This window comes from Lissotriton vulgaris, chromosome 5, assembly GCF_964263255.1.
Source record: "Lissotriton vulgaris chromosome 5, aLisVul1.2, whole genome shotgun sequence".
Taxonomy (NCBI): Eukaryota; Metazoa; Chordata; class Amphibia; order Caudata; family Salamandridae; genus Lissotriton; species Lissotriton vulgaris.
The window spans coordinates 112736630-112752807 of NC_141693.1; the positions used below are offsets into that span (position 1 = coordinate 112736630).

At 42.5% G+C, this 16178-nt stretch overlaps 1 protein-coding gene across 2 annotated transcripts in view; it reads left to right on the plus strand.

The window, feature by feature from the left end:
* Positions 1–16178, plus strand: part of GPSM1 (G protein signaling modulator 1) — a 727733-nt gene that overhangs the window by 368274 nt on the left and 343281 nt on the right. For both annotated transcript variants that reach the window (XM_086921016.1, XM_086921015.1), the window contains exon 7: positions 1604–1759. In XM_086921016.1, coding sequence (XP_086777142.1) covers positions 1604–1759 — 156 coding nt within the window. The remainder of the gene's footprint in view (positions 1–1603; positions 1760–16178) is intronic.

Consider the following 16178-nt stretch of genomic DNA (forward strand, 5'->3'; position numbering starts at 1 on the left):
TAAAAGGGCGCCCAGCATTGGACAGGAATGCATGTTAACCCAGAACGGCCCTTCCAAGTAGTTGGTAGTAGAAGGATTTCTTTGGAAAGTGTTAACCGCATGCGCGCTAGCGGGTTTTCCCGCTGCACGCTGAAATTTGAAAATCGCGGGTTACGTGACAAAGCCAGCTTGTCATGCGCGCAGCGCAGGTAACGCCCATGACGAGCTGGCTTTGTCATCCGCATCGAAGGGGTTAAAAAATAACCACATGTTTGTCTATGTTTATATAAAGTGCATCTTCAAGGAGCCTGTGAAGAAAATATAGCTTCCCCCCCCCAACAAATACTTTGCCATCTATTACAGTTTTTTCTTAAGCAATGGCTGCATGAATTACAAAGTGTAAGAAGACCTATCTCCATTCAAACAAATGTATATAGGACCGGAGACAATAACCTTTTAAGCAAAGGGTAGTGCTGCATATGTAAAGTGCTGAAATCTAAAACACACTGTGACTGCAGAGATAGAATCACATTTCCTGCTTCCTATAACCATGAGGCCGACACAAGGAATTAATTGATGACAATGAAGACAAGGCTGTGTTCATTTATAGGTCAGAGGTATATAGAGTACAGCACAATGGGTCTGGTCTGGTTCCTTTTTTCATTCTGAAACACCTTTCTCGCACTTTATTTATTTCTCTCTCTTTATTTCTTTCTCTTTCTCTCTCTCACTAAATGTTTCCTCCTGTTTCTTTCTCCCTCTGTTTCTTTCTTTAGGTTGGTTCCATTCTCGTTTGCTTTCCCAGTCTTTTTATTCTCACCCCTCTCCCCTCTTGATTCTTCTTTCTTTTATACCTACTGCTCTTTTTGTCCTTTCCTTCTTTCCTCTCTTGTTTATGTACTTTCTTGTCTCATCTCTTCTTTCTTCCTCAGACAGAAGCAGGTGCCAGGGCCCAGGCCCGTACTTACCTAGGCTGGTCCTCCGACCAGTCATGGCCCTTTTGGACCTGACTTCCCTGCCTCTCTGCTGCTGCTCTCTCTGCTCCTCTGTCTTCTTTCTTTACTGGGCCTCTGCCCTCCTCTTAATCTCTCACTTCTCCCTTTAGTGTCTTATTTACTCTATTTACCTCCTCTTTGTGCCCTTTCATACGCCTCTGTCTCACTTTTCTTCGTTTCTCCCACGTCTTAGCCTCTTTGTACATGGATGCACCTAGTGGGAGGCTGCCCCACAAGCATACTAAAATATGGGGACCCTGGGCCTCCCACTTTGATTTGTGTGTATTAAAAGTGGGAAGACTTCTCAGAATATGACCAAATACAGATACCTATGTTCAAATGTTTCCTCACCAGGGAAATTGTTTTTCAGAGCGCTAGAGAATCATTGTCAAAATTTTATATTTTGTTGCCATGAAAATACAATGAAAATAAATATATATGATGAGAAAAGAGCAAGGTGCCTGGGTTGGTGATTTAACACCCCCTTCTCCCCTCCCCCACCCCTGCTTACAGTTATGGCTACCCGGAAATTAAAAAATGTCTGGCCCACTCCTCACCCATCAGTCAGGTGGAGATTCTGATGGACTCTGAGCACATTGTGAACAATTTGTGTATCTTTGCTTCTGCAGAAAAACCCTGCACCTCTCGAAGCACCTGAAGGACCCCGCGGTGGAGGCGCAGGCCTGCTACAGCCTGGGGAACACCTACACCCTCCTCCAGGACTACGAAGGCGCCATCGAGTACCACCTGAAGCATCTGCTAATAGCGCAAGACCTGGGGGACAGGTAAGGGCTCTGGCGCATCTGCGAGTGCGAAAGATGCCAACAGAAAGAGTTGGCAAGTAGCGTATAGCCAAATAATGGTGGGTACAAACTATACGACGACTTCAGAAATAAAAAAAGTAATACTCTTCTGTTCTCTTGGAAACAATTAATAAAAGATTAGGTGCTAGTTAAAAATTCTAAAAGGTCATAGTTAAATAATTCATGTTATTTATTAAAAGTAATAAGTAAGAACTATGTTAATTAAAATGGATAAAATATATTATATATGTTTATATTAACATGAATATAGTCTATAAAATGACTATTATTAAAGATAATACAGATATATATATATATATATATATATATATATATATATATATATATATATATATATATATATATATATATATATTCAAAGCAAAAGGTGTCCCACTTCAAAAGACACACGGAGCACACTTAGGAGTTGGTTAAGCATCTTTTAATTGCATTCAGCATGACGCGTTTCGTCTATCGACTTCCTCAGATGCTGGGTGCAATACTAGTAAGCTGTTATTTCACCACCATTTAAAAAGTCAGCCTTCTGCTCCTCCTCTGCCCGATGACAGTGAAGAGGGACTCTCACCATTGTCCTCCCTCTTCAAGTTCTTAGCTGCCATTATTAAGTGTGTTTCTGGTTGTTTATTTTCAATGATGACACTCACTGGTTCGTGGATGATTTTAAATATTTAAGTCCTCCATTGGTTTTGGATATCGCACACTTGAAACGTTTTAATCAGGCAGTGCATACTGGAGCCTCTCGGTCCCCTTTTCTCCTTTTACGCCGGCCGCTGCTTGTTGTTCCGTTTTCATGTATTTCGATGTCGGTCACCGTAAATACCCTGTGTTAGTCACAAGCCAAAGCGGAATTCCCTTCCAACGGCGGTTCTGGCAGGTATGTATCCTCAGATTTCAAAAACAAATGCCGCTTGCCTGCCGAGCTACTTGGGGCGGGTGCATCCTTTGTGCAAGCGGCGTTGCACATGTTTAAATTCAAAGCAAAAGGTGTCCCACTTCAAAAGACACACGGAGCACACTTAGGAGTTGGTTAAGCATCTTTTAATTGCATTCAGCATGACGCGTTTCGTCTATCGACTTCCTCAGATGCTGGGTGCAATACTAGTAAGCTGTTATTTCACCACCATTTAAAAAGTCAGCCTTCTGCTCCTCCTCTGCCCGATGACAGTGAAGAGGGACTCTCACCATTGTCCTCCCTCTTCAAGTTCTTAGCTGCCATTATTAAGTGTGTTTCTGGTTGTTTATTTTCAATGATGACACTCACTGGTTCGTGGATGATTTTAAATATTTAAGTCCTCCATTGGTTTTGGATATCGCACACTTGAAACGTTTTAATCAGGCAGTGCATACTGGAGCCTCTCGGTCCGCTTTTCTCCTTTTACGCCGGCCGCTGCTTGTTGTTCCGTTTTCATGTATTTCGATGTCAGTCACCGTAAATACCCTGTGTTAGTCACAAGCCAAAGCGGAATTCCCTTCCAACGGCGGTTCTGGCAGGTATGTATCCTCAGATTTCAAAAACAAATGCCGCTTGCCTGCCGAGCTACTTGGGGCGGGTGCATCCTTTGTGCAAGCGGCGTTGCACATGTTTAAATTCAAAGCAAAAGGTGTCCCACTTCAAAAGACACACGGAGCACACTTAGGAGTTGGTTAAGCATCTTTTAATTGCATTCAGCATGACGCGTTTCGTCTATCGACTTCCTCAGATGCTGGGTGCAATACTAGGAAGCTGTTATTTCACCACCATTTAAAAAGTCAGCCTTCTGCTCCTCCTCTGCCCGATGACAGTGAAGAGGGACACTATATATATATATATATATATATATATATATATATATATATATATATATATATATATATCATCAATTCCTAGCTGGTCCCCAGGAATGAAAACAGCACTCGGGAGGTTCCTCGTCACAGAGTTTGTTTATTTTTCAAGAGCTACACCACAGACGCGTTTCGGCGGTCTGCCTTCTTCAGTGTGTGTGTCCACACGCACAACCCAGGTACATATATATAAACATATGATTTGTGTAAGGGTAACATCACAGTAGTGAGCATAGAAAGAGGACTATAACCCTCCCAACAACTGCGTGCTCCATTTTGTAGTGGTTATTATAGACCATATACTCAAAACACTATGCAGTGTGACATTATGCAACCTACAAATAGGTACAGACGCTATAGTGGAAGGTATAATTGATCACCATGCAAGAAATGCACATAACATACAGCCGTGGATCGGCGTTTGTCCTCTAATATATTGCAGCCCACAAGAGCCAAATATGACTACACATTCTTAAAAGTTAATAATGAGTGAATCCAACCCATGCACGAAACGGGATATATGCCCGAAATTAAAGAAAAGGGTATCTGTATGAGCATAGACAAACTAAAAAGAGAACCAACAGGAAATCAGTGCAAATCTCTATCGCACTTGAGCAAAGTCAGATGTGCTATCGTTCATAGTATTCTCCTATTAGGAATCAAAGAGCCCTTTGAACCTAAAATTCATCATAGAGAAATACTAAACAATAAATGATCGCTAATGTACACAGTGTCTTATGAGGCTTCAAAAACATAATCAAATACCATCAAACGACATGTCCCAATAGTCAGTCATAGCACACAGAATTCAAACAATTAATACATAGTGATGCATCTTGCCCCAACCATTAAAGAACATTATATCATTACTTCAGCAGCAGGGTGCTGAATCTCATTAAATACTGGGGCAATTTCCAAATTCCAGAAAGTTAGTCACACAAGATGGGACCTACAGGGGACCTATTACAGTGAATATATATATATATATTCACAGAAAAAAACATAGGTTTTAGGCCATATATAGTTAGGAATTAGCATTTACAAAACCTTATTTTACTCGCACAAAACCATTGAAATTCGCATATATAGTTAGATGCGCTAACTATATATCGCGCACCCGCAATCCACTGCTGATGATGTCACATATTACATCATTCATGACATGGTCAGTGACATCACTGATGACATCACTGATGACATCATCCAGTGGCTGTCTGTTTCTGTAAAGTTAAAATATGTCTTACATATTGAAGAATGAGTGGATGTATAAGTGTCTGGATGAAGGATTTAGTAGGTGCATGACTGACTGTATGAGAGAGTGATTAAATGTGTCTCACTGAGTGCATGGGTTAGTGACTAAACTGTCTTAATTTGTGCATCATTATATCTGTTGTTCTATGAACTGCTGCATGTGTTGATCAGTAGCTATATGAGTAACTATATGGGTTATTGATTGGTTGCCCAAGTATTTGTATGGGAGAGTGAGTGTGTGTGTGGGGGTGGCTGGGAGGTGTGTGACTCTGTGCATACATGTGTGAACAGTTGATTCACTAGATCTATGGGTTCAAAACTGCATGTGGAAACAGCTGTATGGGTGGTTGACTGTGTACGAGTGTATTGGTGAGTGAATGGATATCTCAGTGCTACATGTCAAAGTAAGTACATATGTAAAACACAGTACATGTGAGAGTTCACATATATAAATTACTGTGTATAAGAGCCAGTGAATGTGTGAGTGGCTGAATGGTTCATTGAAAACTTGTATCAGGAATTGTATAAGAGAGTAAATATGTGTTAGTATATGTTTGAATAAGTAAGGTGTGTATAACTGTATAGTTGAGGATATGGAGGTGTGATTGATTCAGTGCATGACTGACTAGGTGTTGGAGTAACTCCATGGATGAGTGACAGTCTGTGAGTGTCTGTTTACTCTGAGTGTATCTAAGGTTATATTAGAGTCTGAAGAGGTTGATCGTATTATCACATGATTGATGTCATCAGTGATGTTGTCAGTGATGTCATTTGAGTTGTCATCAGTGATGTCATTTGAGTTGTCATCAGTGATGTCATCAGTGATGTCACTGACCATGTCATGAATGATGTAATATGTGACATCATAAGCAGTGGATTGCGGGTGCGCGATATATAGTTAGCGCATCTAACTATATATGCGAATTTCAATGGTTTTGTGCGAGTAAAATAAGGTTTTGTAAATGCTAATTCCTAACTATATATGGCCTAAAACCTATGGTTTTTTCTGTGAATTTCAATGGTTTTTTAATACCAAATATCAAATGCTGTCAAATGTCAAGTACATGATAGGTAAAAACATTTTCGTGTTTATGCACGCTGATGTGCTTTGAACGCTGCCCCCCCCCTCTTTTCTCTTAGCAGTACTCTCTCTTTGCAGATAGTGAAGGGTAGTTAACGCAGGCCTTTGCCCCCGTTGTAATCCGTCGTGCCTGCTTCTCTCTCTATTTGATTGATTGCTATCCAAGCATTTACTGTTTTAGAATTGGTTCTCTTTGGTTCATTCTGTATTTACAAACAAGCACAGAGTCGCAATACTCTGTTTAGTCTTTGCAGATAGTGAAAAATAGTTTAAAAAAACAAAAGGAATCGAGCAAAATCAGTAGGCCACTAATGGGATCTGTTTTTGACCTCGCTAAAATAGAAACATTAAGAACAACCCCTCATGAGAAATACGAAACTAGTAAGATGAACTTAGCTCCACACCATGATGGCTGCAAGACAGCTCGACTCCGCCACCCACCCCACCCCACCCAAAATAACGACAAACCCTATGCAAATATTATAAATATATACAACACACCAGCAAAGTAACAGGGTAAAACGTTTTATTAAATAACTATATACATGGCAGCCTGCTGCAACATCGATCCAAATGCCTTTTGGTGACTCTTCCATTGTGAACATTGTCCCACAATCCGTTTGACCTGAAACGATTACACAAATAAAACATTTGTGAGTTTTAAATTTCCGGAGAAGTATAATTCACCAATAGTTTTTTTTCTCTGTAGATCTTTTTCCATTAACAATCCCAGTTCCATCACCCGCCCAGGATATCACTACTGTTAGTTGTCATTGTTGCTTCTGTTTTAATAAAAAATGTTTTAAGGTGTTTACTGTTTTTGTTGCGATGTATATATTTATAAGGTATTAAAGTGTTATAATCCTACTATTTTTTTTATCGATTATTGATGTTTGAGATATTCCCTGTCTACAAACAAAGAAGAATAGAAATATTCTGTCTCCCTTTGCAGATAGTGAAGGATAGGTAATGCAGACTTTTGTCCCCCGTTGTTATCCGTCATGCCTGATTGATTGATTGGCTGGACATTTATTGTTCAAGGAATAGTTCTTTCGAGGTACTCTCTGTTTGCAAATAACGTGGAATAGAAATATTCTGTCTAGTCTTTGCAAGTAGTGAAGGGTGGGTAATGCGGACCTTTGTCCCCCGTTGTAATCTGTCATGCCCATCTACTCCCCACTGATTGTGAAACTACTTCCACCCGGACCATTTATTAGAGGTACATCATCTGACTCAACCGGAGAGAACCCCTAATAAAGAAGACATATGTAAAATACGAAGTAATCCCTGTATCCTGTTAAACAGAAACTTTAGCATGAAACACACTTGAAAAGGAAGGGAAAGAAATCGAACAAAATCAGTAGGCCTCTGATGAGTTTTTGACTTCGCTAGAAATAAGAAACATGAAAGTGGTGAAAGAAGCCAAGCTTGACGTTACGGCAGCCACAAGGTAGCTAGGCTCCGCCACCCCCCCCCCCCCCCCACTGCTCCAAGCATGTCTGTCCCACCGCCCGCCACGCCCAATAACGGTAACATGAAATGAATACAAATCAGCAGATACCTACCCCCATTCCGGAAACTCCCGAAGTGCAACAGGTCCACGGTTACGCCCATCCGGAAGATGAGGCCTCGACACGTGCAGGGCGGGGCCCGACTAGCCGCCATCAGCCGGAGAAGTCATGGGATGGTCGGCCCGGAATGTACTGGTCTTCCCATTCTCTTCTGGCGCCCTGCAGGCCACGGGGGGGATGTCTTGCCTCTGCCTCCGACCCCCCCCCCTCTTATCGTCTGGTCCGGACATCACGGATATCAACGCCAGGTGTCGGCGTGGGGTGCGCTGGGAGGGAGAGGCGGCTCGAACGAGCCTCTCCGACAGCCCCCCAACGCTCCACTCACCCAACAAAAGGGTTCGTCCACTCTTGCGATACAGCGACGCTCCACTCGCCCAACAAAAGGGTTCGTCCACTCTTGCGATGCAGCGACACTCCACTCACCCAACAAAAGGGTTCGTCCACTCTTGCGATGCAGCGACGCTCCACTCACCCAACAAAAGGGTTCCTCCGCTTTTGCGATGCAGCGACGCTGCACTCACCCGACAAAAGGTCTCGTCCACTATTGCGAGACAATGATGCTCCGCTCACCCAGCGGAGGTCTCGTCCACTGTTGCGGTGCAACGGCGCTTCTGAGTTCAACTACAAAATGAGTCCTGCATCCAGAAACGTTCTGCTCAACTTTGAAGATTCTATAAGAGCCACGGGGGCCCCCGACCCCCGATGGGGAATGACTGCCATGATCACCCACGGAACGACCACGACGTAGCCACGGGACGTCTGCGCGCTCATGCCGGCGCCGGCCTCAGTCTTGAAATCATCAAAATCCTGCAAGACTACCAACTTGATCAGTTCCGGTGGGACACCAGTATGACCCGGTAGGAGAGATTTTTGCCTCCCACCCCTCTTTGACTGATGGTTCATGTCGCCAGTCCCATCTACTACCCTTCAACGAAAACTTTTGGACTGCCGAAAGAGGTCCCGGTCCAACCACGAGTTGGTGGAGACATTTTGACTATACTTGGACCTTCCTGACCTCACCCAAAATGGCGCCGGTACAAATGAAACTATTGTGCCCCGATTGCTCAGCCTTGATATCATGAGATATGTATGCAGTTTTTCGCACATGAATTGATATGGGATAAGACTGATTATATGTTCGGACAATGAATTGATCCGGGATGGGTATTGATTATACGTTCGAACAACAAATTGACATGGGACTTGTACTGATTACACATTCGGACAATGAATTGATATTAAGTTCTAATGCATCATTGATTACTGTATTTATTTAAGGTTAGAATTGTCGACACTTTTGGTACTTGCTCACAATGAATTATCAATAAGATTTTGTTGCACTTGTCGCACTTTTTACTATGAAATCAACGACCACTTACTCTGTTATGTTTTCCACAAATAAATACCCCCCCCCCCCATTTACAGTTCCAGCCTGCTCTGCTTTAAATTCACTTTCACATGGGACGTTCTTGGCATTTCTTTTAGTTTTTTAATGTACATGTTCATAAAACGATTACACAAATGAAACATTTGTGAGTTTAAAATTTCCGGAGAAGTATAATTTACCAATAGTTTTCTCTGTAGATGTTTTTCCATTAACAAACCCAGTTCCATCACCCGCCCAGGATATCACTACTGTTCCCCATGTCATAAACCATTGTTGCTTTTGTTTTAATAAAAAATGTTTTAAGGTGTTTACTGTTTTTGTTGCGATGTATATATTTATAAGTTATTAAAGTGTTATTTTCCTTCTACTTTGTTGGAGTGCTAAATATTTTTAATGTGACACATAATTGTGAAGACTTTGATGTACAAAAAGGCATCCCTGGAATTTTCCGCTTCAGCCTCGGTCCCACACACCCTCACAGTGAGAATCCCCTCTCCAATCACAATACAGGATGGTTATCAGATTGCAGGAACGCGTGTAGTGTGACGGATCTCATCGGGTGGGGGCCTTGATCTACTGTAACTTCTTTGAAAAGGGGTGATTCTTTACAGTTGAGGCCATAAACTACATCTGCAGGGCTAGATGATAGCCTGGGACTGGCCTGGACAATCGGACACAGAGGAAGAGGAGTGTCAGAGGGTGCGGTAGTGAATAGGGTGAAAGGCAGGTGTCGGGCGGGCACAGGGTGTGATTCTCAGAGAAGAACAGCGCAGATGGGAGGAGGTTTCTAGCCCATACATGAGAAAGAGAGCAGGAGTGACCAGTGCGTGGGGGAGATGCTTGCGAGGGTGCAGACAGTGGGTCTGGTCAAGGCATCTAAAATGGCTGCCGGGCTCGACAAAAGTGTGGCATTGGAAAAAAGGCAAGATGGCGCAGACAATGTTTATCAATAAGGATTAATTTATAACAAAATATTTTATTGCAGTGACAAAATGGCGGTCAACACTTCCTGATTTCCATCGAATCGAACGTTAACAGACGTCACGCAGCAAAAAAAATAAAACGCTCACGCACAGTCGCTGGAAGACATGTATCAACATATATGAGCCTCCTCAGCCACCCTCAGAAAACATAAGGGATCAGGATACGTCTCCCGTACCCCCTTATACCTAGTAATCTAATTAAATCGAAACACAAAATGGTGAATTCCCGTTTCGCTACCAGTTTGCGGCCCGGTTCGCGATCCGGGAAGCGCTTCTACCGTGAAAAATCAATTTTTTTTTATTTTCCCCACGGGACCCTTTAATAACCCCAACATCATTCCTAGGGCGTCAAGAGGGGTCTACCTTGCCCCCTTTCATTACATTCCCCCTTTGTTTTTCACCTCTTCTTGTCTCTCGATCCTACCGAGAGACAAGATGGCGGCCGCACCGGACTGTTTAGAATGTTGACAGACACCGGAGAGCCAATCAGCATCGCTTCGCAAAGCTCCGTTACGCGAAAAGTACGCGATCTGGTGCTCTATCTGGGACGCTGTCACAGATATATAAATTTTTTAAAACGTTAATTTCTCAAAATCCACTGGAGCACATATATTGAGACCCAGCAAAGGCACATCGGGCTAACAGTCCCTACAATTTTGCCAAGTTTCGTGCAAATCCATTCAGCCGTTCGAGCTAAAAGTGAGGCCAAACGCCCTATGGAAATTAACATGGAAAAAACGCGTTTTGGGACCCCCCTTTTTTTCTCGGCCCCCCCTTGACGAAACCCCCCCACATTTTCAAGGGCTGCTCAGAAACAACATGTGCCATTTTCCTGAAATTTTCAGCCGATTCCGTCCACAAACGCCAAAGTTATTAAACATAGAATTTTCAAAAGTTCCATAGAGAAATATCCTAACTATATATACCTACTGGCTATCGCCAGTAGGTAATATATATATATATATACATATATATATATATATATATATATCCACGTCCACACTGCTGCTGGAACGACCCTCAACCAAACAACGCTGATGCCGTCGGTAGCAGCAGCCGCTACCTTTATGTCTGTAGGTACTGGATCCCACCAATTAGAAGGAAGCAGAGACGGCACACCAGGAAACCTTGCACAAAACCTTTATTGTGCACTCGTTAACCTAAGACGACGCGTTTCGGCGTAAGCCTTTATCAAGTAACCACCATTTTGTTTTTTGCCATACTTATAGTCCCACAACTATTTCAGTACACAATAGACATAAAGAAAATACTTAATGGTAAAACATTGTAGATGAAAGGATAAATTCAACAAATTAAATTTGGTGAGCAGAGCATAAAGCTCATCAACCGTGCTGGTGACAACCACAATTGCCTCAAAAAAACATAATTTTTTCCAGATTTTTTTTTTGCTCCAGTTGAGCCTTTTACAATTCCTTGTTTTTTATTTCTCCCCATAAAAATATCAAAAAAAATATAAAATAGTTCATAAAAGCCAAAAAAAGTACAAAATGTTAAAAAAAAATAAAAAAAATATAAAACAACAAAAAGAAGAAAAAAAACAGTTCTTTTTAGAACTACCTCCAATTTATAAAAAAAGGCTTCATTTTTAAAAAACTCTGTCATTCTTTTTGCCTCATGGTACGCTCCACGGTCCGCTCCCCGGTGCGCGTACTGGGCGCTCCCCCACGCAAATCGAAAAAAAAAATGTTTTTGTCCCGCGGGGCCCTTTTATAGCCCCCACATCAATCCTAGGGGGTCAGGGGGGGGTCTACTCTGCCCCCTTATGGTCATTTCCCCCTTTATTTTTGCCACCTCTTGTGTCTCGATCCTACTGAGACTGTTTGCAATTAGTAAAATTGTTACATTTGAGTGCCCCACTTGGGCTAAACTTGAGAGCTAGAGACTTGGTTAACCGGAACTGAACGCTTTGGGCACTCAAATGTAACAATTTTACTAATTGCAAACAGTTACAATACTCTGCTTATGATTTTCAGGATTTAAGTGGTCCTTATAAGTTTTTGTATATATACGGTGTATATTACGCCTGTGGTCAGAAACACACTCAAATATGGCCGCCAAACTGTGGTATAACAAACACTTGTGTGAGGACGAGTAGTCCTACGTTTATGTTGTTTAAATGTAATTTTACTTTAAAAACTGTGATGGGAGAAAACACTGTTACCCGTGACCAAGGTGCGGCTGCACCGAAACGCGTTGGGTGTTGTTTGACATTCTGTGTTGAAATAAAACTTCACGCATAAAGGATCTGGGCTCGAGTCAACTTCTTTGAAGGTAAAGTCGTTTTGTGGAAATGGTACGAGGGTCGCCTCCTCACTCGAGCCCGCCGCCGTGTGTGGCTGGGAGACTGGCGGACTTTTGTTGATCAATATATATATATATATATAATATATAAATATATATATATATATATATATATATATATATATATATATATATATATATATATATATATATATATATATATATATTCTTACCGAAGCAAAAATCACGTAGCACTCTCCCAGGGGGTAGATTTCACAAACGGTTTATTTCTTTTAGCAAGCCATTACTCTTCCTCCACCAACGCGTTTCAACCGACAGGTCTTGATCACAGTGGTTTTGTCTGGGAGTGGGCGGTGAGTAGGTCTGGGAGTGGGTGTGTCTGAATGTTTGGTTCTATGACTGGGACTGTGAGTGTCTATGTGGGTCTGGGTGTGGGTGTGTGAGTAGGTTTGGGAGTGGGTATGTATGAGTGTGTGGGTGTGTGAGTGCTTACCTTGGTATGTGAGTTGGTCTGTGAGTGCCTGCATGGGTCTGTGAGTGGGTGTGTCAATGCCTGTGTAGGTCTGTAAATGGGTGGGTGAGTGCCTATGTGGATCTGCGAGTGAGTGTATGAATGCCTGGATAGGTTTGTGAGTGGATGTGTGACCGCCTGTCAGGTCTGTAATTGGGTGTGAGAGTTCCAGTGTGGGTGTTTGAGTGGGTCTGAAAGTATTTTTTTCAAAGTGCGTCAAGATTTGTGGATCTGCGGATTCCTCAAGTGATCCCTCTACCCTGACCCCATTAATCATTTGCCAGAAAAATGTAAGTCCACAGGACTGTTCCCTGATACTTAAAATGGCAACCGCAACCACGGCATTGCTGGTGGCGCATGACTTTGTGGATCCACTGTGGAGGGGCTGCATCCTTGGGTATGTAATTCTTTTCCCTTCCATAAATCCATAACTGCTGAATGGATTTACACTTTTCTGGACCAAAATCTACCTCTCTGCCAAAGTTGATTGTTATAATCTACTGTTGCATTTCCCTTCTCTATGGTTTCCTTATCTGCTGCTCAGCCAGTGTGAGAGTTGGTATGCCTGTGGTTGTCTGGAATGTTGGGTGTGGATGATGTCATGGAGTGTTGGGTGCTTGGGGAGCTGGGGAGTGACAGTTGGAGTGTGCAGGCTGAGCAGGACAGAGGCTGCTCCTGGTGGGGCATCATTAGGACTTACCATCTTCCTGTGATTTACTGATCTGATTATCCTACAATAAATCTTATGAATATATCTACATCACATCTGGCTTCAAGGACTATCTTATTTATAATATTGATGTAATTCAATTCAGTCCATTAGTTCGGGCTGTAGTAGTGTTCAAAATTCCCATGAAATTGCACTCTCAAAGAACTTTTTTTGATTCCCCCTTTTTTCATCCCCACCTCTTTAATTACTCAGAAGCTATCCATGCCGAACTAGACAAACCGTGCCACTTTTTGGATCAAAATTTTGTGAAGAATTGTCGAAAGGCGCCAAAGTTATAAGTAAGTCTAAGATGTTTTTCCAATAGAAACTAGGTCCTAAATTAAACTGCCTACTGCCGGCTGCTAGTAGGTAATATATGTATCCTCCCTGAACCGGAAACAAGCATCCTGGGACCGGTTTTGAGGAAACACCCCTCATCAGCCAGGCTAGCTTGAATCAGGTGGCAAAGTGAGCAAGGGACCCACGTCTGGGCTTAAACTTTCCAGACACTCACCCCCAGTCACAGGTTGTATCAGTCCACGTTCTTTAGCTCACTTTGCCACCTCAGTTCAGACCCAGCTATATGCAAATCAGTCTTGACCCTGTGCCTCATGGGAACAGTCCAGACCGAACTGCCAAGCCAGGTCATCCCTGAACCAGAAACAAGCATCCTGGGACCGGTTTCGGGGTAACATCCCTCATCAACCAGGCTAGCTTGAATCCAGTGGCAAAGTTAGCAAGGGACCCCATCTGGGCATACCCTACCAACTTCGGGTGAAGAAAGCAAGCACAAGGAGATGATGGACGGAGGGTTGAAACTTTCCAGACACTCACCCCCAGTCACAGATCTGGGTTGTATCAATCATCGTTCTTTAGCTCACTTTGCCACCTCAGTTCAGACCCAACTATATGCAAATCGGTCTTGACCCTGTGCCTCACGGGAACAGTCCAACCCGAACTGCCAAGCCGGGTCTTCCCTGAACCCGAAACTAGCATCATGGGACCGGTTTCGGGGTAACACCCCTCATCAGCCAGTCTAGCTTGAATCCAGTGGTAAAGTGAGCAAGGGACCCACATCTGGGCATACCCTGCCAACCCTGAGGTTCAGGGAAGACCTGGTTTGGCAGTTCAGTCTGGACTGTTCCCATGAGGCACAGGGACAAGACTGATTTGCTTATGGCTGGGTCTGAAGTGAGGTGGCGAAGTGAGCTAACCAACGATGATGGATTCAACCCAGATTAGTTGTTTTTAATATATACTGAATCAATAAACAACTGCTGTTCTGCGCATCTTTAAATTGTACAAACAGCGCCACCAGGTGGCAGCTGTCATAAGTGTTGGTGTTGACAATTAATTGTTGGTGGCGTGCACCGGAAACTGGAAACCACTGGCTCAAATTAAGCACTGCTGTTAATGAGAATGGGAGAGAGTAGTCACTGGCGTATTTATAAGATAATTTCATTGGGGGCACACACTGGGGCACAGATGAAGCCGGTGGGGCCACCTACGAAGGTTAAGTATGTATACAACAAGGGTACTAGTTACCCGTAACGCGTCATGCCGAGTGAAAAGGAGGGATAATAAACCAACCCGAATACTCTTTGCTGCCTGGTGGTCTGTTATTTCTGTGTTGCCGTGTGGGAGAGACAGAAAGCAGTTTTGATGTATACATACATATATACATACATATATGTATATATATACATAATGTATATAAATGCATATATGTATATATATATATGTAGATATATAATATTTAAATTTGATTTTGTATGTCTGTGTGTATTTATATCTATTTATGTATATTTAGATATTTGCACACAGACATACAAAGTCTGGTTATAACAATTTACGCAAAGAGCCCTGCTTTGCAATGAAAGCTGGTTCGAAAAATTAATGTGTGGCAAGATGCAGTGTTTCTTTTTTTTTGTGTCGCCTCCTGGAGCATTTTAGCAGCTGTGAGGATGAGCCCCTTGTAGAGACGCCATTAGGAGTGGTTCCTACCTATCGGTGTGGTTTGATAGCCTCTTTCTCCACTATCAAACGATTGGTGAGACTCTGCATTGCCTCTGAAATAATATTTCTCGTTATTTAGTCAGCTGCCAGTTTACGTTAAATATCCCATCAGGTTACATTATTTCCGCTAGGTGGCGGTAATACCCTTCAAAAAAATGCTTGTTCCATTGGTGACAAGAAACGCACTTCGGAATGCAAGATGTGCAACGTGGGCCAATTTGTAATTTAAACTGCAAAAGTAAACGTCGTATGTTTGCAATAAAAAGCCATGGTTGACTAGAACGAGTAAGTTAAGCTCGTAGTATAATACAAACTAAAATGCTGCATGTGGACTTTGAAATGCATTAGTGCATAGTCTGCCAGACATTTTTCACAAGCATTATTTGTTAATGTTGCACACGAAAAAAATCAAAATATGTGTCCAAGTAAGGGAATTCAAATTGTGACTTATTTTTTCCATAATATTTCAAAAAAAAGTGAAGGTAGGCGTGTATCACTTCTTTTCCCGATTCTGCTCTGCATGTAGTAAAAACATGTAGGCGCAGTTCGTCCCATTAAACTATTTGAAATCCTTCACTTTCTATACGTTTTCAAAACCCTGACCACCCCTCACGAAAGTAATGTGTTTCCTCATGCCACTAAAGAAAGATGCAATGAAATAGCATATTTCTTTTACAAGAAAGTAACAATTTCATGACCTCAGCAAATCGGTGCATGAGGGGTTAACTAAGGTCAGAGAATCAGCCCCAGCCCCAACTCTATCACAA